General features: G+C 37.4%; 2 protein-coding genes across 2 annotated transcripts; both read left to right on the top strand.

The window, feature by feature from the left end:
- The first annotated feature begins 12,166 nt into the window (after positions 1 to 12,166).
- Positions 12,167 to 12,556, top strand: LOC149185059 (strigolactones hydrolase CXE15-like). The gene has a single exon (XM_089415537.1). The coding sequence runs from the start codon at positions 12,167 to 12,169 to the stop codon at positions 12,554 to 12,556; it is 390 nt and encodes a 129-aa protein (XP_089271663.1).
- A 5,290-nt stretch (positions 12,557 to 17,846) lies between these two features.
- On the top strand, positions 17,847 to 25,379 carry LOC149185058 (strigolactones hydrolase CXE15-like). The gene is made up of 2 exons (XM_089415536.1): positions 17,847 to 18,371; positions 24,931 to 25,379. The coding sequence occupies exons 1-2, from the start codon at positions 17,864 to 17,866 to the stop codon at positions 25,377 to 25,379; spliced, it is 957 nt and encodes a 318-aa protein (XP_089271662.1). The 5' UTR covers positions 17,847 to 17,863.
- Positions 25,380 to 26,641: the final 1,262 nt, after the last annotated feature.

The raw sequence follows: 26,641 nt of genomic DNA, 5'->3' as shown, positions 1-26,641 counted from the left end.
TATTGCTTTTGCTGAAGAAAAGGACAAATCAGTGGTGGTTTATCTTGATGACATCACAATTTTTCAAAGAGAGAAGAAGATCATTTGAAGCACCTTGAAAGAGTTTTGCTGAAATGTAGAAGGTTTGGTATTTCTCTTAATCCAACTAAAAGTATTTTTGCTTTAACCTCTGGCAAACTTCTTGGTCATGTCATTTCTAAAGAAGGAATTAGAATTGATCCTAATAGAGTTAGTGCAATTCAAAAGTTAGATCTACCAAGAAGTAGGAAAGAAATTCAATCCTTTCTTGGAAAAGTCAACTTTGTTAGACGATTCATTCCTAACTTTGCTGAAGTTGTCAAGAATATAACAAAGATGTTGAAAAAGGGAGTGGACTTTAAGTGGACAGCTGAAGCAAAGAAATCGTTTGAGGAGATCAAGAAGGCACTCACACAAGCACCAGTACTTATCAGCCCAGATTTTACCAAAGAATTCCTTATTTTTACATTTGCTTCTGAGGATACAATTGCTGGAGTTCTGCTGCAAAAGGGAAGTCAAGGTACTGAACAACCTATTTCTTTCTTTAGCAAGACATTAGCAAATGCTGAACTGAAGTATAATATCCTAGAGAAGCAAGCCTATGCCTTGGTGAAAGCAATAAAGGATTTCAGGATCTATGTTTTGCATTCTCACATTGTTGCCTATGTTCCAAATGCTGTTATAAAGGATATTCTAACACAGGCTGATCCGGATGGAAAAAGGGGCAAGTGGATAGCAAAATTGTTAGAGTATGACATTGAGATTAAACCCACGAAGTTGGTAAAGGGTCAAGGCTTAGCCAAGCTACTGACACAATCAAATTTGGACTGTCTTGACATTAACTTGAGTACAGAGATCTCATAAATTTCTGAAAATGAAGAGGAGTTGGTCCAAATAAATGAAAAATTCTTGGTTTCAGAATGGTACAAGGATGTAGCATTTGTTTTGCAGCATAATAAAGCCCCTGCTAATCTTTCAAAATCCAAAGCCCGATTTGTCAAGCTGAAATCTTTAAGATATTTTATGTATGACCAAAATTTGTTTTGGAAAGATGCAGGAGGGATATTGTTAAATTGTCTCCTTGAAGAAGAAGTTGATAAAGTAATTGATGAATTCCATAAGGGAGATTGTGGAGGACATCACTATTGGAAAGCTACTGCAAACAAGATCTTGAGGGCTGGATATTTTTGGTCAACTATGTTCAGAGATATCTACAAAAAGGTAGCTACATGTCATGAATGTCAAGTGTTTGAAGGAAAGAGGAATCTTGTGCCAGTGCCTTTGGTTCCTATATATGTTGAAGCGCCCTTCCAACAATGGGGATTGGATTTTATAGGGGAAATTCATCCTCCTTCATCAGGTCAGCATCACTGGATTCTCATAGCCACTGATTACTTTACCAAATGGATAGAAGCAATCCCAACAAGGCAAGAAAATGATTCAGTGATTATCTCTTTCTTAGAAAATAATATATTATCAAGATTTGGTTGCCCAATGAAGATTATAACTGACAATGCTCAAGCTTTTAAGTCCAAGAAGATGATTAATTTTTTCCATCAATATCACATTTCTCTTGGACACTCTACTGCTTATTATCCGCAAGGAAATGGCCTTGCTGAATCATCAAATAAAAGCCTTGTGAGGATCATCAAGAAGCTGCTGCAGGAAAATAAGAAAGCTTGGCATTTGAAATTGAAATATGCTTTGTGGGCTGACCGGATTTGTACAAAGAGATCCATTGGGACATCGCCATATGAGTTAGTATACGGTGCTGAAGCCATATTTCCAACATCCCTTGGAGTACCTGTAATGAAGTTGATTCAAGGATTAGAAGAGGAACCAAACGCTGTACAAAGAAGGATCAATCAGCTGATAGCCTTGCAGGAGAAAAGAAATGAGGTGTTTGATAGTCATCAACAAAGTCAAAACAGAATCAAGAGAACATTTGATAAGAAGATCAAAGAAGTTACTTTTCAGATCCATGATAGAGTGTTGAAATGGGAAGCTAGAATTGAAGAAAAAGGTAAGCACGGTAAATTTGAAAATTTGTGGAAAGGGCCATATCAAATTTCTACTTTTCATGGAAACAACACTTACATTCTGCAAGAGATTGATGGAAAACCATATGCTGGAGGACCTGTCAATGGCAGGTTCCTAAAGCATTATTATTGATCAAAATTCTGCCAGTTTCTCACATCATTGTATATACCCGTTTTATCAGTTTTTCTTTTGTTGCAAATAATGACAAGCTGAACAGAAAGCTTAAGCCCGAGGTGAAGGCCCAAGAAGCTGGAAAGAGATGCTCGTCAAGCAAATCTATGTTTATCATAAAATGGATAAAGCACTGGACCTGCGAGTTCTTAGTGTACTACAGGAGCACACTATCCCAAGTGGAGCCACTGTTATCACTTAAGAATTCTAATGCCAAAATTTCTCACATTAGTTTGATGGTAAAGGTCGGTGCTAGTCTAAGTTTGATTTTTGTTTGTCTTAGGAGTCTTGAGTCAACTATGCATTCCCATTCATCACCGGTCATTCTCATTCATCACCGGTCTCATAACCATGTGTTAGTTTTGTTCAAAGGTTACTATGTGCCACAAATATCTTTAGGAGATTTCGTAGCGCATATAATCATTTTGAAGTGTTTTCGCAGCGCATAAATCCTTTTAGCAGTTTCGCAGTGCAACATATTTTAGGTGATTTCGTAGCGCATAATTCAAAATTTACATTGACTGCGCTACAAAATCGGAGATTCGTGCAATCCGCAGCGAATCTTTCCTAACTGTCAAATCTGTCAAGTTCAGTTATGGTTGCATCATTCACTGTCAGCTTATACACTCCACATATCATGTCCAACTGCTTATCTCCATCATTACAGCCGCTAGGTACCTTGGTACACACGGATTGCAAGTTCCAAGAAAAGCCAGGTATTCACAGTCTTAATGATGATTGTATTCGTTGCATGAGGAACAAGTCTGCAAGTTTTCAATTTGAATGCATTGTTATCAAGCGAGGCAGTTATCAAGCGAGGCAGAGATTGAAGTTTGAGCAGCGCTAGCATTTCAAACCTCCATTACACTGAACCTTCATGGAGGGATCGACAGAAAGAAAAGACCACAGATCAGGCAGATGTTTGAGAAACGAACCTGAAGGTGTAGACATTATCTTGAAACACAAAGAAGTTGAGCATGCATTCAAGCAGGTTGGATGTTGGAATTTTTGTGAGAAACTATAGGGAGGTCATGCACAAACCACCAAGGAATTTGCTTTGAATTTCACAGGGCTGAATTCAAAGGTTGGGATGCTTGAACTGCAAGTCTCACCAGAGGTAATATCCACAGTTACTCAGATTCCAAGAGGACAAGAAACTTGGTTTAAGAATTTCAAATTTGATATGACTCCCTGCAAAGAGTTTCTGAAGCCAGAATACATTGACTCAGATTTAAACAAGTCTGTGCCTAGAAATTATGTCAAAGACTCATATGCCAATCTGCTTACCTGTATACAGAGGTACCTTACCTGTGAAGGCAGATATAACAAGGTGTATTCATATCATTTCAAGCTTCTGCTACATTTCACAGGAAAGATATCCATTGATCTACCTTTTTACTTATTCCGTAGCTTAAGTAAAATGTGTGATAAGGTGCAGCTAAGAAAAGAAGCCTGTGAGACCTCATTGTTTCACCACGGTTTAATTAAGTTGATTGTTCTGCATGAACTTCAGAGAGTAGATAGGGATTGGCCCACATTCATATTCATGTCTGGTTTTAAGAACGAGACCGGTCTCAGTCCTCAAGCTACAAAAGATCTTCCAACAACAACTGGTCATCAGGCAGAAACAAGATATAGGAGGTTTTCAAAGTTGAAGGCTAGGAAACAAGTAAGAGAATCCACCAAGCCACTGACTATCCAGGATACACCCCAACAGTCCCTTAAAGAGAAAGCTCAGGTCAAAGAAGGTGCACATGAATCAAGCACAGGTGAAGGAGTTCAAAGAAGAAGGACTAGGAGCCAGGTAGCTAAAGAAAAAGGTAAGTCAGTGATTATTGAAGAAAGCCCTGTTTCAAAGGGAGACTTAAATGACTTATTGCAAGCCATTGATATTGAAGAATCTCCCCTAGTTCAAGCAGATTTGATAGAGTTAGGAAAAGAGAAGGCTAAGAGAGTCAGAGCCTCGAAAAAACTCAAGTTTGATGATCAGGTTGATCAATTTGTCTTTAAGCTCAGAAGATCCATAACGAGGAAGTTTAAACAAATACAGGAGGTACTGCCAAGAGCAGATGAAACAGGGGAGGTGACACAGCTTCATGAAAGAAAGGATAAAGGTAAAACAGTTACTATTCAAGACGAAGATAGTGTGGAAGACTTGAAAAGGATATTGGAATTAGCAAACTTTGAAATTTCTAGATTGAAGAAAGCCTCCAGGAAATTTGCAGTTAAGGAGGCTTATTTTAACCAAATGCAAGCTCGGTGGGAGGACAAAACATTTCAAATACCCGAGGTGGTTGATTTTAATGTTCAATTCCGTAGCTGGACTGTCCCTGCAATAAAGGAAGCACAATTTATCAGAAAGGTCAATACAAACCTGAGATCTGGGATCAAAGTCATGAAGAAACAAATTGAAGACTTAAAGATACAGTTAAGCCAGCAGAAAGAATTTCCTTAAGGCAGTCACACATCAAGTAAGGTTATGTTTCAAATTTTGATGGTTTTCCTTGTTATAATCCTTCTTGAAGAATCATACCTTTCCATTCAGTTTTGAAAAGATTTGGAGCAATTGAAAAGGATGTTTAAATATCAAGAGGCTCAAAATAGCAAAATTTTGGTTGAAACTGTGTTTTTTGGAATTACACAGCAGTTTCGTAGCGCGCTACGAAACTGCTGAAGCTACATAATCTAAACTCAGTCAACTGATTTTGAAATACAAAGGGAAATTTTTTGAAAAGGGAATATCTTCAAGGGATCATCTAAAGGTATCAACTTTCAACAAGGTCAAGACAGGTGGAGGAAACATATATTCGAATCCAACTCTAAACTTTTTGTCATAAAGTGATCACATTTACTACAGTCCAAGATATGTCAGACAGCTTGGAGGAGCTTTTGTCTTCACACATGGAAGAGGTTGACAGCACATCAAGGACGTGGCATTCTGATATATTTTGTATAATCAAAGATGAAGGGCATGGTTCATTGGATTCGAACATATTTGAGGATAACCAAAGGCCAATAAATAGGGGTAGTTTCCTATTTTTCAGGGGCAATGGAGAAGATGTGACATTGAGGACCAGTATGGAGCTTTGAACATCCACCACAACCAAACTAAAAATATCACTTGTCAAAGAACGAGAATGATTGTAATTAAGGCTATTATTAGCATAATATGGAGTTAGACTCCTATTTGATTTAGATCTCTAGAAAGTCTAGTAGCAGTTTGTTACATTTAATAGGCAGTTAAAATTTGAATAGGTGTCATTAGAAGTAGATTTCGAGTTCCCCTCATGCTTGAGGAGAAATCTCAGTTAGGTAGAAGAGCTCTATATATGAGAGAAAGAGCAATGGAATAAGGGTTGGAAATTTATAAGTAAAAGCTCTGATATTTGGCTTATGTAAAGATTTTTTTTTTTGGTAATACAGTACTGGCTTCTGCTTCTCAATGAATCATAAAGAGTTCAATGTATGAGTTTCTTTTGTTGTCTTTTCATGTTATTTACAGCATTATGAGTATCTGATTACTTAGAAATCGCTTACAGTGTTCTAATTTCCTTCATATACTCATAAACTGCCTTCTATGTGTTTGGTGTGTTGAAATTTGAATGTCTTGACTTCTATGCAAAGCCAAACCTGCTGTTAATACTGAATCATATATGACTCCATAAGCCCAATGGATACTTGTTAGTTGTGTTTCCACCATTTTCATTTCTTAGTTGTTTTACAAGAGTTAGCCATCTTGATCATAATCAAAAACCTTTAATCCTTTGAGAGAGCCCTCTCAGGTTGGGGAGGCTAAACCTCAGCCTAAAGTAGGTTTGAAATAGATACTTGAAGTCTTCCTGGTCTGCAGCCTTCCAGGGCCTGATTTTGAGATAACACGTAGTATTGTTATATACCTAGGGGGGATAATATGGGGTACCAAGGGAGGTACCCAAGGTAATAATGTAATAATGGGATAGGCCACAGTAATAAATAAGGTGGTTAACCCATTTCATGTAAGGGACCAAAAATAAAAAATAAAAAATTTCTCCACTGTTTGCCCAAGAAAGTGCTCTGATACCACTTGTTATAGCTCTAACCCTAAAATATTATAGATCTGACATGAAAATATAAGAGAATAGCTCTGATACTATAGATTTGATATGAAAATATAAGATAATGCAAATAAACCTAGAAATAATATGAAATGATTCTTTATTGATCAACCCTTAAGGTAGGGCAACACCATACATTCACTCCTTAAGGAAGGAGAACACTCCACATGCCATATGCCTGTTCATACAATATTCCTTCACATTATTCCTTGACATCCCTCCATGTGGAGTCTATAGCCTCTATATAGGCCTCATACATACAATACCATGGATCATTACCATGGTTCCCTCATATCATCGAACTATTACCATGGGCCCATTACATCATTACTAACTACTTGTGGTCCCTTACATGAAATGGATTAACCACCTTATTCGTTACTATGTCCCATCCCATTATTACATTATTACCTTGGGTACCTCCCTTGGTACCCCATATTATCCCCCATAGGTATATAACATTCCACCCCCTTTAGCATGTTTCGTCTCCGAAACATAGGAAGAACACAAATAATAAGATCTACTCAAAAGAGTAGTCCACTGGTACCATGCTCGTGCATCTAGCCATCCAAGAGAAAGGTGAACCCTCGATCTCGCTGGTGCCTCACTCGCTTGAGATGGAAGTTAACCGTGGTAGCTCTTCTATGTTGATGTGTAGTAAGTGGACCTTCGCTCTTCTCTGTATGTCCTTTGGGGGTTGTTGTCCTTGTGGCTAATTTGTTGCCATCTTGTTGGTTGTTTTCTTACTGGGTGGTGTGGGTGGTGATATGCTGACTGTGTATCTTTCTTTAATTCACCACCTAATGGAGCCTGATTGGTATCTGGTACATGTTGTGGTGTCTGCTGTTGTTTCTTATCTTCCAATATTACCTCAACCACTGAGTCCTCATCCGATGTAACATTTTCTACTTCAACCTCTTTGGACTCTACATGTTTTTTTGGTACCTAATTTGATGTTTGTGTTTGGTTGTTGACCATCAATGGCTCATCATCTGATATGCCAGTCCCTGGAACATCTTCTGCTTCAACGTTCGTGGACTCTACCTGTTTATTGATGAAAATATCCTGTAATGTAATTTTCTTCTTTTTATACCAGAGCTTCAGGAATTTCTTCTGCACATTAATATTAATAGTACCCACCTCTTCCATCTAAGAGTATCCCAAAACAACATCCACATTAGCCATATCTGAAGCATAAAAATTAGAATGCAATACATACTTGTCCATAGAAATCTTCAAATCTTTATAAACTTGAACATCCTCATTATCAATCTGTGCGGTTTCAATGTGTTTTGCTGGAACTTGCAATATTTTTTCCAAATTAACATTGATAAAATTATGCTTGCAACTAGGATTTATAGAAACCATGATATTCTCCTTTTGAATCAATCCATGAACCTGTAATAAGGATATACCAGTAGGAAATAGCCCCACATGTTTCTCCTTATCTTGTTTTCTGGCATGAGACCATCTGTCTAAAAGTAATTTTTCAAATTCTTCATCTGGTAGGTTGGAACACTTATTTCGGTGAAGTAATCCCCACCATGTGGCGGCCTCATCTCTAAATTGCTCCACTACTCACCATTTCCAATGGTTTTTCCATAACCACTTCTGTTTTTTAATGTATTCTTCAATAGTAGGACCATTATTTTTTCCTGTAAAATATAGAACCTTGCTAGAAGCCATAAAGAGGGATTTGAAAAAAAATCACTTACATGGTGAAAATTTGAATTTGTCTCAATTCCATCAATATTGCTCAGAATCCATATTATGACCTATTTTCAGAGATGTAACAATCATTTTACATCTGCCCATGTGATAGAAATCCTGATCCAGGCACTAGAATTTCAGATCTGCGCTGCAACTCTCCCGTCGTCACCCAAAAAAATTTGAAAAAAGAGTTGATTTTAAATAAGCGATATCTCCCTTATCCGGACTCCGATTCGACTTATTTTTTTTTTGAAATTGAGTATCTTTTCACAAAGAATCCAGATCTACAATTAGATTTTGCAGATCTTGTACCAAGACATCTAGATCTGCGCTGCGAATTCGCTGCCCGAAAAATTGTCTGCAACCCCACTAATTTTTAAATCAGCGATATCTCCTTCATCCGGACTCCGATTCGACCGATTTTTTTTTTGAAATTGGGTATTTTTTCACATAGAATCCAGATATACAATTATATTTCATATATCTTGCACCAAAATGTACATATCTGATCTGCAAACTCGCCACCCCAGAAATCCTGCAAAAAAAAAGAAAAAAAAATTTCTCCACTGTTTGCCCAAGAAAGTTCTCTGATACCACTTGTTATAGCTCTAACCCAAAAATATTATAGATCTGATATGAAAATATAAGAGAATAGCTCTGATACTATAGATCTGATATGAAAATATAAGATAATGCAAATAAACCCAGAAATAATATGAAATGATTTTTTATTGATCAAACCCTTAAGGTAGGGCAACACCATACATTCACTCCTTATGGAAGGAGAACACTCCACAAGCCATATGCCTATTCATACAATATTCCTTGACATCCCTCCATGTGGAGTCTCTAGCCTCTATATAGGCCTCATACATACAATACCATGGATCATTACCATGGTTCCCTCATACCATCGGACTAATACCATGGGCCCATTACATTATTACTAACTACTTGTGGTCCCTTACATGAAATGGGTTAACCATCTTATTTATTACTATGGCCCATCCCATTATTACATTATTACCTTGGGTACCTCCCTTGGTACCCCATATTATCCCCCCTAGGTATATAACAAGTATTGTGGAAATTTCTTAAACAAAAATAATAATAAACGAATAGCTCTTTCATAGAGTTTACTTTTGCATGAATATAAAATCATTTATAACAATACAACACAGGCAGGACTACTTGTAAATCGATTCCAAACACCAAAACTCCAAAGGCCAGATTTGGTGATGGGACTTACTTTCAAATTGCTTGTATCCTCCTACACTACAGGCGTATGGGTGATGCCTCGAGAGATTTGAACATGGGTGGGACTACTTGTAAATCAATTCCACACACCAAAACTCCAAAGGCTAGAGTCGGTGATGGGACTTACTTTCAAATTTCTTGTATCCTCCTACACTATGGGCGTATGGGTGACGCCTCCAGATATTTGAACATGGGTGGGACTACTTATAAATCAATTCGAAACACCAAAACTCTATAGGCCAGAGTTGGTGATGGGGCTTACTTTCAAATTTCTTATATCCTTCCACACTATGGGCGTATGGGTGACACCTCCAGAGATTTGAACATGGGTGGGACTACTTGTAAATCGATTCCAAACACCAAAACTCCAGAGGTCGGAGTTGGTGATGGGACTTACTTTCATATTGCTTGTATCCTCCTACACTACGGGCGTATGGGTGATGCCTCCAGAGATTTGAACACGGGTGGGACTACTTGTAAATCAATTCCAAACACCAAAACTCCAGAGGCCGGAGTTGGTGATAAGACTTACTTTCAAATTGTTGTATCCTCCTACACTACAGGCGCATGGGTGATGCCTCTAGAGATTTGAACGTGGGTGGGACTACTTGTAAATCGATTCCAAACACCAAAACTCCAGAGGCCGGAGTTGGTGATGGGACTTACTTTCAAATTGCTTGTATCCTCCTACACTGTGGGTGTATGGGTGATGCCTTTAGATATTTGAACACGGGTGTAACTACTTGTAAATCGATCTCAAACACCAAAACTCCAGAGGTTGGAGTTGGTGATGGGGCTTACTTTCAAATTTCTTGTATACTCCTACACTACGGGCGTATGGGTGACGCCTCGAGAGATTTGAACATGGGTGGGACTACCTGTAAATCGATTACAAACACCAAAACTCTAAAGGTCAGAGTTGGTGATGGGACTTACTTTCAAATTGCTTGTATCCTCCTACACTACGGGCATATGGGTGACACCTCTAGAGATTTGAACACGGGTGGCACTACTTGTAAATCAATTCCAAACACCAAAACTCTAGAGGCCAGAGTTGGTGATGGGACTTACTTTCAAATTGCTTGTATCCTCCTACACTATAGGCGTATGGGTGACGCCTCCAGAGATTTAAATGCGGGTGGGACTACTTGTAAATCGATTCCAAATACCAAAACTCCAAAGGTTGGGGTTCGTGATGGAACTTACTTTCAAATTTCTTATATCCTCCTACAGTATGGGCATATGGGTGACACCTCTAGAGATTTGAACACGAGTAAGACTACTTGTAAATCGATTCCAAACACCAAAATTCCAAGGACTACAGCGACAATTCGTTTTTTTTTGTTTTTTTAAATGTGGTTTATGATTTCGTTATTATAATATTAAAAAAAAAATTATAAAAATGTTGTAACACCCAATTTCCACATTATTTGATAATGGCTAATTACAATTGACATCCATCTTCTAGAGTTCGGTTTGCAATTTAGAGTGCTTCCCTAGCGGTTTCCTTTTCTTTCTTCTTAACCTATCACAAAGGGAGTGATGTACAAGATCGCTTTAATTGATTCACCAATTCATTTAGCAAGGCTGCCATGAAGTTGACATCTAGTGTCATCTATAGGCAAATGCATCGTTCATTCCCTTTAACGTTTGGATGTCACGTTTCCCAAGAGGAGGAATCTGAACAACAAAGCAATGCAAGTATTAAATTTTGATGTCCCCGCTCCTTTTTCCCATGGAGTCGTCTAACGAGGTAGAGGAATTGCCCGGACGACCAAAAGTGGTTGGAATCTAGGCAAAAAGAATTCAAAAAATCTTGTAGAGGTAGTGTTTGAATCGTGTTTTTGATGGTGAAAATGGATTTAACACCATCAAAAATGTCTCAGACACCTAAAATTTTGAAGTTTAACAACTATAACTTTGATTTACAAAAATCCTTGCTGGATTTTCTCTAAATATAATCGGAATTTCTATAACTTTTGGGGAATCTCCTCCACCTCATTAGACTACGCGTTTTCCCAATGGAGAAATCAGCTTTTCATCACATTCACGCTAACAACACGTTGTGCTTCAACAGACGTCGACAGGCATCTAGAAGCACCATACACAACTTTCCGTGATGAAAGATCATTGACATTGCACGCTTTGCTCGGATTTTGCCACCTAATCCTCAGAACTTCTGTTCATTCAACAAATTGTGACGCAATAAAGTCAAAATTAGAGTGTGCGTGTTCTATATATTCACATCCCTGCATTGCCTCTTCCAAACTTCGCAATTCCATTTTAGACCCATTAGTCAATAATTTGTATTTTGTTAATTGATGGAAAAATTAGTGATAGCCATGGCGTTAAAAGAGCTGGCCACGCCTGTCCTACCATCCCCGCAAGCCACGCTACCTGAGGATTACAGAGTGGCAACCAAGGACGTAATCTTGGATCACAATCTTGACCTGTGGGTGTGCATCCTTCTTCCTTCGATTCAATCCCATCACAACGAGAGCAAACGAATGCCCGTTTGCCTCTATTTCCATGATGGTGCATTCATCACGGGTTCTCCGGCGTGGCGCTCTTTTCACATGCTTTGTGTTAGAATGACCACTACGGCAGGCGCAATTGTTGTTTCTGTGAATTACAGGCTTGCTCCTAAACACCGCCTCCTAGCTGCTTACGACGATTGCCTCACCGCCCTGTCGTGGCTCCGCTCTGAAGCGACGAAGACGGACAACAACAATGGAAGAGATGGGGATCCATGGCTTCAGTCCCACGCTGATTTCTCTAGAGTGTTTATAGTGGGCGATAGCGTGGGCGGAAATATCGTGCATCATGTGATTGTGAAGGGCAGCGACTGGTATCCTCTGAAAATCAAAGGGGCCATGATGGTGCAACCTTCCTTTAGTGGAGAGCGATGCACTCAGTCAGAGATTGAATCATTGGAGGAGTTGGAACAGAGTGTTAGGAATCGGATGATGGCTCTACCTGAGGGGGCTGATAAGGATCACCTTTTCTGCAATCTGCTCACTGCTTCCTCCGATTATTCGACTTCGGCGGAGGCGACTCTGCCTCCGCTGTTGATTGTGATAGGGGGGCGTGATCTGCTGAGAGACAGGGCAAAGGCATACTACGAGAGTGTTGTCAAACACGGTAAAACGACTGAGCTGATTGCATTTGAAGAGGAGAAGCATGGTTTCTACTTCTTGAAGCAGGACGCGAAGTGTACAGAGACACTTATTCAACACATTGCCTGCTTTGTTGAAGCACATAATTGATTCGGCGCCACGAGAGAATTTTTTGGCTTACACGTTTCAAACCAACAAGTGTGGTTCATCATCAGGGCTAGATGAAAAGGCAGACCATGGCAAAGGCTTAAATAGAGAGCAATGTGATTTCTACCGAAAGACTTTGTTTAATAAAAATATTTTATTTTAAAATAATAAAAAAATTTAAATCTACATTAAAAAATTAGAAATTTAAATATTTTTAATAAAATATTATTAAAAAATTTATAATTAATATTCTTGATTGACTGGTCTCGGGATCTGAGCCATGAATAGAGAAATAATGAGTTATAATGATGGGTGGATGGATGGTAGTCCTCATTTATTCCTCTACATGCGCAAAGTGACAAGGAACCTTGATAGTTTTATTGTGAGGTGCAGACTTCACACATCAAGCACGTCCTTGGGGTCTTGCTTAAGAATTCTAGTGGGGTTTGGTGCAATGGTAAACCGATAAGATTTAAGGGGGTTTACAAAAGGAATGCGCTAACGCGTCTTCATCTCTCTGTCTACGAGTGTTTTCTGTAGGTATGTCCTTTTCATCTGTTCTAAACACACTTTCTTTGTTCAAGTTCACTATAATTGCTTAAATCTTAAGATGGTTGTTTCTAAGTTGATAAGAAGGGAAAGTTAAGAGGGTTTTCGGGTTGTATGGGAGACAAAAAATTCCAATTTTGATAAAAGGTCCACACATCTTGATAGTGTATCTATCTATTATGGCATTTTGCTTTCTCTGATGGCTCTGTATTCTACAAATGATTTTGGGACTCTAGCTTGTCTCTCAGGTTTATGGGTTTTATTTCATTTAGTTTCCTTAAAGACAATCCATTTGTTTGGATTGGTATGGGGAAACTATAAGAGGAACTCCCATGAATGGTTAATGGCCCTGACCTCATTGGGGCACTATGCACTAAAGGAAAAATATGGTGGCCCGTTGCGTCGGGGTTGGGTCAGCTTCGTGAGGAATACTCTATTTTATGAGGCTCTTGCTTACTATCATATTGTATCATGTATTTTTATCTTTCCAGAGCTACATTACTTCTGGTCTCGTAAGGCTACTGCCTCAAGTTGTCTCTCTGCAAGCTAGTTGTCTGTTCGGTCGGGCTCTTGGGCGACAATTTTTGTGATTCCCATATTCTAGTTTCATGTGCTCTTATGTGGTCTACAATTCAGTATCATGGCACGAACCTCCTCGCATAGAGGGAACTTAGTGCGGGAGGGCCAGTTCTGGGGATGGAGTAGTGGACGGGGTTGAGGTGTTGGGCAATCTCAGCCTCGATAGTCCAAATTTAGAGGGAGACATAGCATCCCTGGCAAGACTCGGGAAGTAGCACATGCATATCATCTCAGTATGCCTCCTTATGTCTGTTAGCTGATCTCAGGGTGGGAATTAGAGTTAAAACAATAGGGTGAGAATATCGACTTAAACTTGGAGGATTGGCAGACCTTGGTCTAGGACCTAGGCCATTTTAGACGCATATTTACTCAATTCCAACAAACTGTTTATTTATATTGGATAATGAAGAACATTGTGGCAAAAGAAATGGCGTCTTTCTCTACCTGTTCAACCAAGCTAGACACAGATTTGCAGAAAATTCACATGGAATTTCAACTCATTCAATGTCAAATTCAATAACAAAATGGTTGCCTCAATCGAATCGAGAAACACATCCCCTACCTCCCATACACCGAACTATCGGGGTCCAATGCCCATAGACTCTTCTGATGAGTAATTCACTCATAAACATGTTTATGTTGTGCTAAAATTGAGATATTTACATGATTTCTTTAAGGACTTTTAGATTTTGCTATAATTACATTAAAAAATGAATATTAGACAAACATATTATAAATACTCTTTAAGTGAATCAATTAACATAGCCACGTTTTAAAATATAAAAATGGGATTTTGGCTCAAAGTTATAATAATTTGTAGCAAACCTATCATAGACATATGCATTCACTTCAATATTGAAAGAGCATGACATCTACACTTCAATATTGAAATAGAATTAATCAAAGTTAGTTGGAGTATATTTTAATTCAATTAATCTAATCATTTGGTTTTATTATACAATGAGGATTTCATTAAAAATTTATTTACATTTTGTTAATATTAAATTAATTAGCGAAGTTTTATTTTATTAAGTAGTATGGAGGCATTAAAAATAATAATATGTAAAATTTTATTAGGTTGGAATAAGGTTTTTATAATTTTAATTTAATTATTAACTAGTACATCTATATTAGCTGAAGAAATCATAAATATGACTAAAAAAATTATTACAACATGAAAAATGTATTACTAATGTACACATTTATCTGATTAACCATGTATAAAAAGGTTATGGGTCAATTTTAACTTAAGAAAAAAAGAATTATAAATGAATGTTATAAATAATAATGATGAAATTATCATGGATGAACTTATTAGAATTGGAATAATCTCAAATCCTTAGGAAATTGGTGGGTGGGGAGCCACTTTACACAAATCTAATTTTTTAAATTTATTAAAAGTAATGGACTATTTTGCTAAATAAAATTTATTTATATAACTTATTAGAATTGGAATAATCTCAAATCCCTAGGAAATTGGTGGGTGGGGAACCACTTTACATGAATCTAATTTTTTAAATTTATTAAAAGTAATGGACTATTTTGCTAGATAAAATTTGTTTATATGTAAATGAATGTTACAAATAATAATGAGGAACTTATCATGGAGGAACTTATTAGAATTGGAATAATCCCTCGGAAATTGGTGGGTGGGGAACAACGTGGCATGAATCTAATTTTTAAATTTATTAAAAGTCAAATACAACCTAATAAACTCTTTAATACACTAAAGTCGTTGATTAAGACTAAGCATATGCTTAACATATTCCCTTGAGAATCAATCTAGGCCCTTAATTAAAAAAATAAAAATAAAAGTCAACAAATATTCATCCACCTTAAGTTGAAATAAGAAGCCTTCGGCAATAATTATTAAGTAAATGGTAAAAATTTAATCTCCATGGAATATTTTAGAATATTCATAATAGTATACCCAAATCAAAGTTTGAGATTTATATCCAAAGTACTTATGTCTTTTTTTTTTCCCTTTTAATTCAATTGATTGCTTAAAAAGAATGTCATATCAACAAGTGTCATATAAATTGAGTTATTTGTGACTTTCACAAATCCTCTCAATCCACCTACTGAGCGACCCATAAAAGTTGTTGACTTTGGTTTAGCATGAATTCCATAAAGATGTAGCCATATTTTGGTCATAGTCTACAAGTGTTCCCAAATGTCATTTTCGCAATCGATTTGGACGCTTACTAAGAGTGTTTGGTCAGACTTATACACATAATATAGCATATGAAGTGTATCATCCAAGCTTGGTGGTTTCCGATAACATAATGAATGATCTAATAGCATTACTAATGCCTTCCATGTATTGGATCCTAAAATTCCTTTGGCAATGAATAAAGTCTAATCCACACTAGTGCCATGTTAAAATCTTATTTGTTGTAGTTGAATCTTTCCCCCCATGGCTTCATAAACAACGTTGTTGAGTTTAGGAAGTATGCAGTGCCATGTTAAAATCTTATTTGTTGTAGTTGAATCTTTCCACCCATGGCTTCATAGACAACGTTGTTGAGTTTAGGAAGTATGTCCGTTGGCATATCCTGTGATTACTTTCCACATTGTTAAAAATGATAGTGAAAAAACATTTTGACCTTAATTTGAGTTCTATATCCCATTTAGCTAGCATTATTTGCTGATAAGTAACCTCTCAAAATTCCAAAGCCTATAAACTTGTAGATTAATGTGTGGTACTTTATGTATTGGATTTTATCTCCAACTTTGTCAGACAACGGGGTTTTTGTTGTTTGAGAGGGAGACCTGAATGTGTGTTTTTAGCCTCCTCCACTTTTTTACCTTCTCAATCAACCTCTTCTCACTCATTCTTCGATGGAACTGTAGGAGTCATTGAAGGAGGGCTGAAATTTTGTGTTCGCCCCAATATTACTTGGCTTGCGAGGAGTTTGTTTGGTTGCATTTGTAGGGAGTTTGTTTTGGTTGTGGGGCCGCCACAACATTGTTGAGGAGGGGGCACCTCCTTTCCAAGGGGAAGATTTGAGTGGAAAATTTTTAATTAAGTTTAATAATTTTTTTGGACTTAGTTTCAATTAAATTATAATTTTACTTTAAATTAATATTATTGTAATAATTATAAAGAAAAGATGATAAATGAGTTAATACATATATTTAAAAAAATGTATATAATAAGATTTTCAATGATAGAAAATTATTTTCATTTTATTATGCATATTTTTAACTTGCAAATATTATGGGCTAAAACCATGGCTTGTGAATACCATATGTCCAAAGAACCATTACTATATATATATATATATAACATTTTTCAATTAAATTGAAAAGTGAAAAGACTAGAATATTTTTAAATATTTTTGAGATAAATCTCAATTCACTATACTAACTATTATTTAAATTATTTAGTAGTATTTCTTAAAGGTCAAATCCCTATCATCTACCTATTAATTATTAATAATTAAATTAAAAATTTAAAAGTTCTATTTTAAAAATAAACATACCTATCAACTAAATTACCCAATAAAATAAAATACACACTTATCAACACAAAACGTTCCCTGCCACTTAGCTTAATTATTGAACATTGAAAAGTATGGACCAAGTCCCACATTTAAACAAGGGATCCAAAGCAGTTACTATGGCCCAATTTAAATATAGTTAAATTAGATTAAAAAAACAATAAAGACATACAACCTTATATTTAATAAAAATTACAACTAAAATAGTAAAATAATTCATGATTGCATTATTTTTGTAAGAAATCTATTTTTGGATCATCTTTTTTATAAATTTTAATACCATATTTGTTCATTTTAATCTATTATTGATATAGATTTGTATGAAGATTTTATATTTTTTTAGACAGACTCCCCACTCTTTTTTCCCATTGGAGAAATCAGCTTTCCATCACATTCACGCTGACAACACACTACTCACGATGTGCTTCAACAGACATCGACAGGCATCTAGAAGAAGGAACAGACAATTTTGCGTGCTGAAACATCACCGGGTCTGCACGCTTGAAGCGTATATTCCCTTCTTATTCCTCAACCGTGCGATTCATTCAACAAATTACAACGCGGTAAAGTCAGAATCAGAGTGTGCGTGTTCTATATATTCACATCCCAGCGTTGCCTCTTCCACACTTCCCAATTCCATTTTAGACCCTTTAGTCAATAAATTGTATTCTGTTAATTGATGGAAAAATCAGTGATAGCCATGGCGTTAGAAGAGCTGGCCACGCCTGTCCTGCCATCCCCGCAAGCCACGCTACCTGAGGATTCCGGAGTGGCGTCCAAGGACATAATCTTGGATCACAATCTCGACCTGTGGGTGCGCATCTTTCTTCCTCCGATTCAACCCAATCACAACGAGAGCAAGCGGATGCCCGTTTGCCTCTATTTCCATGGCGGTGCCTTCATCATGGGTTCTCCGGCGTGGCGCTCTTTTCACATTCTTTGTGTTAGAATGGCTGCTGCGGCAGGCATAATTGTCGTTTCTGTGAATTACAGACTTGCTCCTAAACACCGCCTCCCGGCTGCTTACGACGATTGCCTCACCGCCCTATCGTGGCTCCGCTCTGAAGCGACGAAAACGGACAATGACAACGGAAGAGATGGGGAGCCGTGGCTTCAGTCCCACGCCGATTTCTCTCGAGTGTTTATAGTGGGCGATAGCTCGGGCGGAAATGTTGGGGATTTTTCTGGTAAAATCCCAAAAACAAAAACAACTAAACACACAGAGGCAATGCTCTGTTTCCTTTGCTCCACAGGATCTTTTGCACAGGGAAGCTTTTTAAAAAAAATGACTGAGAACAGAGTATTACATACCCAGAAAAGGATTTCTATTCATTAAAACAAAATGCCTGATACATATTCATCCTCTTTGCTGAGAGGGATTCACCAAAAATACATTCAACCAACAAAAGTAAAACTCTGTCTCCTCCTGAGAATTTACACTGCTGGTGTGTAAAAACCCATTTACATTTACTGGTGTGAAAAGATTTTACATAAACTGCTGTAAAAATCCTTTTACATTTACTGGTGTAAAACTATTTTTACACATACTGCTGTAAAAAAAAATTACATATGCAACTCCAAAAACTCATACTCCCCGCACTGCTGTGCATATATCCTCTTTTCAAAAATCAACGCTCCCCCTATTCTTTAGCTGCTGCTTGCTTCTATTTCATCCCATGTGCAAATATACAACAAAAAAAATACAGAGCACGTTTTTCACTTGGCTCGTAATATGAAAAACTTAAAACAAAACATTATGTACTGCCGTGGGTTTTACGACATGTTCACAATATATATGGTCAACGCTTTAAAAAAAAATATAATATGTATGCCTTACAAAAGGATATAACACGTAAAATGCATATGCCCATACCTCCAGTGTAATTAAAATTTAATGTTCTACCAAAAACTTACGAACCACAATAACTATGCATTGAATGATTTTACGGCGGTCAACTCAAACTTCAATTCACTCCATGCAAAGTCATTAATGCTGGCTCGAATGCAACTTTGAAAAAATCGACGACGGAGAACGATGAACCTCAACGGACGGCTGTGGAGGATTTCGGGAGGCCTTTTGTGCTGATCGTTAGGCTCCGAAATGTCAGATCTGCTGACGTATATAGAGGACCACGTGGCTGAGTATAATTGTATCGGGCTCGATTATACGGAAACTACTTTGTGACCAAAAGCGGTCCGATAAGTTTAGGTGGTTTGGAGGAGCGGTTTTGGCATTGTACAAACGAACGAACGCGGTTGAAATTATATTTCAACACTCCCCTTTAATTTCAACTGCTGGGCATTCGGTCATACCCAGACACTTCCTCAAAAATTCAAAGCTTTTCTGATCCAATGGCTTTGTCAAAATGTCTGCTACCTGTTCTTGAGTCCTGCAATGTTCTAAGACAATTTCTCCATTGTTCACCAATTCTCTGATGTAGTGAAACCTTGTATCAATGTGTTTCGTTCTCTTATGAAACACTGAATTCTTTGACAATGCAATAGCTGAGCTATTGTCACAAAAAATCACTGTCGCTTTTGCCTGCTCTTGGCCTAAGCTCCTCAACATTCTTCTCATCCAAACTGCTTGACATGCTGCTGCTGTAGCTGCCACATATTCAGCCTCTGCTGTAGACAATGCTACAATGGACTGCTTCTTAGAAGCCCATGAAATGGCTCTTGAACCCATATGAAAAACATAACCGGAAGTGCTTTTCCGATCATCTACACTTCCAGCCCAATCACTGTCAGTGTATCCAATTAAATCTGAACTTTCTGAGACACTATATAATATGCCAAACATTTTGGTACCTTTGACATACCTCAAAATTCTTTTTGCTGCCTGCCAATGTGCCTCCTTTGGCCTCTCCATGAATCTGGAAATTAAACTAACAGCAAACATAATGTCAGGCCTAATTGCTGTTAAATACATAAGTCTGCCAACAATACTCTTGTACAAACTAGGATCAAAATCCTTGCTGCTGTCCTCTCTGTTGAGTTTTAATCCCATTACTGTGGGAGTGATCGCTACTTTGCATTCTTGCATGTTAAATCTGCCCAACACTTGATTTACATATCTAGCTTGTGAGATAAAAATTCCTTTTTCATTTTGATCTACTTCTATGCCTAAGAAGTATCTCAAGAAACCCATGTCAGTCATTTCAAATTCCTCTTTCATGACTGATTTAAAATTCTCAATGAGCTGATCATCATTACCTGTGAAAATAACATCATCAACATATAAGACAACAATTAAAATTTTACCATCCTTTTCTTTGCTGTAGACGGTGGGTTCTCCTTCACACTTGTCAAATTCATTATCCAATAGATAGGAATCTATCCTGCTGTACCATGCTCTTGGCGCTTGCTTCAACCCATAAAGAGCTTTCTTCAATTTGCACACTTTGTGCTCTTCACCTTTCTTCTCATAGCCTAGAGGTTGTTCAATGTAAACCTCTTCCATTAACACTCCATTTAGGAATGCTGACTTCACGTCCATTTGGTAAACTTTCCACTTATTTTGAGCTGCTATGGACAGCACTGCTCTCACGGTTTCCATTCTTGCAACCGGTGCGAAAGTTTCCTCATAATCTCTCCCATATTGCTGCTTGTACCCTTTGACAACCAGCCTTGCCTTGTGCCTTTCTATCTTGCCTTCGGCATTGCTTTTGGTCTTGTAGACCCATTTAACTCCAATGACTTCTTTACCTTTTGGTAGCTCAACCAAATCCCATGTTTTGTTTCTCTCTATGGCATTCATCTCCTCATCCATAGCTTCTATCCATTTCTTATCTTTAATTGCATCTTCGAAATGAATAGGATCATCAACATGACAATACAAGGCAAATAAGGAATTCATTCCTTCATCATAAATGTTACTTAAATTTCTAAACTTCTTACCTCGTTCATTTGGTGTGCAAGTGCTTGAAGATGCACTTGAATTTTCTCCTTGTGGTGTGCTTGGAGAAGCACTTTCATTTATCCTCAATGGTGTCCCTTGCTGTCCTTGTGTTGGTGCTGCTGTTTGGGGATGCATTTCAGCCACCTCCTCATCATCTTCATCATGAGACAAACAGTTTTTAACATTCACTATTTTCTCTATGCTTCCATTCTAAGCTTCTTCTTCAATGAATTGAACATCTCTGCTGACAAAAAACTTCTTGGTAGATGGGATATACAACCTGTAAGCTTTGGATTCCTCACTGTATCCAATGAAAATACACTTCTCCCCTTTGCTGTCCAACTTCCTCCTTAGCTGATCTGGTATGTGTGCATAGGCCACACATCCAAAAACTTTCAAGTGGGTGACACCTTGCTTTCTCCCACTCCATGCTTCTTCCGGCACTTTGTTCAACACTGCTTTTGTAGGACACCTGTTCAAAATATACACTGCACAATTTACAGCTTCAGCCCAATAATCATTTGGCAAATGCTTTGCCTTTAGCATGCTCCTCGCCATATCCATGATGGTTCTGTTCTTCCTTTCAGCAACTCCATTTTGCTGTGGGGTGTACCTAGCTGTAAACTGTTTGTGAATTCCATTTTCTCTACAAAATCGTAGGAATTCCTTGGAGATATACTCACCTCCTCTGTCAGTTCTCAAAACTTTTATATGCAGCCCGCTTTGGTTCTCCACAAGTGCTTTGAAATTTCAGAATTTTTCAAACACTTCACTTTTGTTTTTAAGAAAATATACCCAAGTTTTTCTTGTAAAGTCATCAATAAATGTTAGGAAATATTGGCTGCCTGCTAATGATAGATTTTGCATTGGTCCACATAAGTCTGAGTGGACAATCTCTAAGGGTGCCTTTGCCCTTATGCTCTTCCCTCATGGAAAACTTTCTCTATGTTGTTTCCCCAAAATGAAACCTTCACAAAGGCTGTCCGGTTTCTCTATCAATGGTAATCCTCTTACCATTCCTTTTCTTCTTAACAAGTTTAGACCTCCAAAGTTGAGATGTCCAAATCTCAAGTGCCACAACCAATTGTCATCCTTTGGCACGCTTTGGAAAGCCTCTTGGGTGACTGCTGTAATTTCTCCTTTGTTTTTCAAATCTGCGCTTATCCTGAGAGGGAACATTCTATTCCTTGTCATCTTCACTTCAGCAATGCATCGTTTGCTGGGTGCTATATCCATGATGGTGCATACATCATTTTTAAAGAAAACATTGTAACCCTTTTGAACAAGATGTCCAATACTCAAGAGGTTACATCTCATTCCAGGAACATAGTAGACAGCTGCTATGGTTTTCCTTTCTCCTTGCTTTGTAAATATTTTTACCTCTCATTTTCCCATAACAGAAATTTTGCTATCAGTTCCTAGTGTGACCTCTGATTTCACATCTTTATCTAGGGTAGAAAAGAGGGCTATGTTTCCTGTCATATGGTTGCTGCAACTTGAGTCTAAAACCATATGTCTTCACTGTTTGTTTCAGCCATGTTACAAGCTAACAACACATTATCTTGGCTGATGTTTTCTCTAGTGACATTTGCATTTTGCCTATTACTCATATCATGTTGCTTCTTCCTACATTCACTGGCATAATGCCCATATTTTTTACAATAATAGCATTGGACATTGGATTTTTCATACCTTTGTCCTTGAGCATGATGTTGTCCTCTTTGTTGGCTGCTGCCTTGGCCTTGGTTCTGATTTGGATTGCTGCCTCTTCCTTGAGCATTTGCTAGACTGTTCCTTCCACCTCCATTCTGGCTTCTGCCTCTTCCTCTCTTGTTTCCTCTGCCTTGACCTCTTCCTCTTCCAAAAGACATCTGGGTCTTGAAGGCTTGCTCTAGAGATGAGTTTTCATTTCTACTCAACCTCTGCTCATGTGTTATCAGTGATGCATGAAGCTCATCAACTGAAAAGTTTGAGAGATCCTTTGTCTCTTCTATGGTGGTGACAATCACATCAAACTTTGAGGGTAGGACCCTCAACAGTTTCTCCACAATCCTCCTTTCTTCAAGGGTTTCTCCATGAGTCCTTATCTGTGTGACCAGACCAATTACATGTGTGAAAAATGAGTCAATGGTGTCTGACTCCTTCATGCTCAGATTTTCAAAATCTCTCCTCAACAACTGTAGTTTTGCTGTCTTTACTTTCTCCATGCCTTGATAGGCTGTTTTGAGGGTTTGCCATGCTTCATTGGATGTCTTAGCTGCTGCTATCCTTGGAAACACACTCTGGTCCACTGCTTGATACAACAATACAATGGCTTTTGCATCCTTCTTCCTATTGCTCTTCAGCAGATCTCTCTCTCCCTGAGTTAAGTTGTTAAATTGATTTTCATCTGCTGGTTCTTCAAACCCATATTCAACTAATTCCCATAAATCTTGAGAGATAAATAAAGCTCTCATGGTTATTGACCAGTAGTCATAGTTCTTCCCATTAAACTGTGGGAGCTGGGTGTTAAACATACCCATGCTAGTGCTGGTGCTAGCGATTCCTTGCATTCTCAACTATGCTTCAATTTCTTGACTGTGTATTTTAAAACACTGACTGTTTCAGCAGTAACAAAAAGAAAACTTTGAGGAATACCTGAATCTTTTGCCTGAGACTTCACTCTGCTGGAGAAGATTTACTGCTGCAACAAAAGACTCCTCCCTTCAGCTTCTTGAACACCTTCAAAGGGCCTAAGCCTGCTCTGATACCACTGTTGGGGATTTTTCTGGTAAAATCCCAAAAACAAAAAAAACTAAACACACAGAGGCAATGCTCTGTTTCCTTTGCTCCACAGGATCTTTTGCACAGGGAAGCTTTTTAAAAAAATGACTGAGAACAGAGTATTACATACCCAGAAAATGATTTCTATTCATTAAAACAAAATGCCTGATACATATTCATCCTCTTTGTTGAGAGGGATTCACCAAAAATACATTCAACCAACAAAAGTAAAACTCTGTCTCCTCCTGAGAATTTACACTGCTGGTGTGTAAAAACCCATTTACATTTACTGGTGTGAAAAGATTTTACATAAACTGCTGTAAAAATCCTTTTACATTTACTGGTGTAAAACTATTTTTACACATACTGCTGTAAAAAAAATTACATATGCAACTCCAAAAACTCATACTCCCCGCACTGCTGTGCATATATCCTCTTTTCAAAAATCAACGCTCCCCCTATTCTTTAGCTGCTGCTTACTTCTATTTCATCCCATGTGCAACAAAAAAAAAAATACAGAGCACGTTTTTCACTTGGCTCGTAATATGAAAAACTTAAAACAAAACATTATGTACTGCCGTGGGTTTTATGACATGTTCACAATATACATATAGTCAACGCTTTTAAAAAAAATATAATATGTATGCCTTACAAAAAGATATAACACGTAAAATGCATATACCCATACCTCCAGTGTAATTAAAATTTAATGTTCTACCAAAAACTTACGAACCACAATAACTATGTATTGAATGATTTTACGGCGGTCAACTCAAACTTCAATTCACTCCACGCAAAGTCATTAATGCTGGCTCGAATGCAACTTTGAAACAATCGACGGCGGAGAACGATGAACCTCAACAGACGGTTGTGGAGGATTTCGGGAGGCCTCTTGTGCTGATCGTTAGGCTCCGAAATGTCAGATCTGCTGACGTATATAGAGGACCACGTGACTGAGTATAATTGTATCGGGCTCGATTATACGGAAACTACTTTGTGACCAAAAGCAGTCCGATAAGTTTAGGTGGTTTGGAGGAGCGGTTTTGGCATTGTACAACGCGGTTGAAATTATATTTCAACAGGAAATATCGTGATTGTGAAGAGCAGCGAATGGAATCCTCTGAAAATCAAAGGAGCGGTGATGGTGCAACCTTCCTTTGGTGGAGAGCAACGCACTCAGTCGGAGATCGAATCACCGGAGGACTTAGAACGAAGTGTTCGGAGTCGGATGATGGCTCTGCCTGAGGGTGCTAATAAGGATCATCCTTACAGCAATCCGCTCGCCGCATCATCCGCTTACCCGACTTTGGCGGAGGCCACTCTGCCTCCACTCTTGATTGTGATAGGGGGGCGTGATATGCTGAGAGACCGGGCAAAGGCATACTGCGAGAGTGTTGTCAAACACGGTAAAGCGGCTCAGATGATTGCGTTTGAAGAGGAGAACCACGGGTTTTATTTGTTGAAGCAGGACGCGGAGTGTACAGAGACACTTTTTCAACACATTGCCCGCTTTGTTGAAGCCCATAATTGATTCGCCGCGACGAGATCATTGATTTACGTCTGTAATTCATTTGTGATTTGCCGTTTTTTCAAGTAAAGCTAGAAAGCCGGATACAGATCATATTCGGTCGTCTAGTCTAGATACCAAGTTAAAGATCCGGTGACAAAATCGCTAATATTGTATAGTTGGCTTTTAGTGATTTCAATTGTTAAATAATAATTATCTGTAATTATCTCTTTAAGCGTTCAAATAGGTTTTTTTAAGAATTTTTATTATTATTAATTATAAGGTAGGTGATAGGGTTGAAATAGGTTTTTTTAAGAATATTTATTACTATTAATTATAAGGTGGGTGATAGAAATTTATGTGGATAAGTTTGTTTATTTTGGAATTGGGCTTTAGGAATTTTAATTTAATTTTTCAATGTTTATTAGGTAGATGAGAGGGTTTAATCTTAATGGAATATTTTTAAATATTTTTAATAGTATACACAAATCAAAAATTGAGATTTATCTCTAAAGTAGTTATGCATTTTTCTTCTCTTTCAATTAAATTGACTAATTGGAAAAAATGTCATATGAATGAGTGTCATGAAATGAGTTATGGTTTTTGGGCATGCTGTATTAATAATAAGCCATGGTATTGTAACAAATTCTATTTACAAATTAAGAATCTACATGTTAAGGTAAATGTAAAATTCCATAGATAAGAATTTTGTTCAATTTTTTTTTAAATGTATATAAGTTTAAGTAATATATTAATTTTTTTTTATAAATAATAATAATAATAATAATGTAGTTATAATTTAGTTAATTCTACGAGTTTTCATTATGAAGTAAGTGCTTTGAGGCTTATAATTCCTAGCACCCGTTACCAACCATTCAATTTATGTGGCTGCACTAACTAAATTTAGTAATAGCTACAAATTACAAGTTGAGATTTATCTTTAAAGTAATTAGAATTGTCTTTTCTTTTCTCTTAATTAAATTGATCAATTAAAACAAAATCTCATATGACAACAAATATCATATGAAATGAGTTATAGTTTTTTGCGCGTGTGATAATGATAAGTCTTGGTATTGTAACAAAACATATTTATTTACAAGTTAGGAATCTACATAGTAAAGTGTGTGAATCTACATGGTTAATCATGTAGGAGCATTAACCTCTAGGCAACCATTTTGACTAGATCCAAAGGGGTCACGATATTTTCCAAAGGGGAGAGATTTCCCTCAAACAAAATTTGTATGAATTTAGAAATAGTATGTTTTCAAGTAAAAACAAGTGTCCTA

Source organism: Pinus tabuliformis, chromosome 3_2, assembly GCF_031772625.1.
Source record: "Pinus tabuliformis cultivar Carrire ecotype Pingquan chromosome 3_2, CPIR1, whole genome shotgun sequence".
NCBI lineage: Eukaryota > Viridiplantae > Streptophyta > Pinopsida > Pinales > Pinaceae > Pinus > Pinus tabuliformis.
This window is presented reverse-complemented; position numbering and strand designations above follow the sequence as displayed.

Excerpts from the sequence above, each read along its gene's own strand:
- LOC149185059 (XM_089415537.1), top strand. The coding sequence starts at position 12,167 with ATGGTGCAACCTTCCTTTAGTGGAGAGCGATGCACTCAGTCAGAGATT.
- LOC149185058 (XM_089415536.1), top strand. The coding sequence starts at position 17,864 with ATGGAAAAATCAGTGATAGCCATGGCGTTAGAAGAGCTGGCCACGCCT. Across the intron at positions 18,372-24,930 it reads AAATGTTGGGGATTTTTCTG|GAAATATCGTGATTGTGAAG; the intron begins GTAAAATCCCAA and ends ATATTTCAACAG.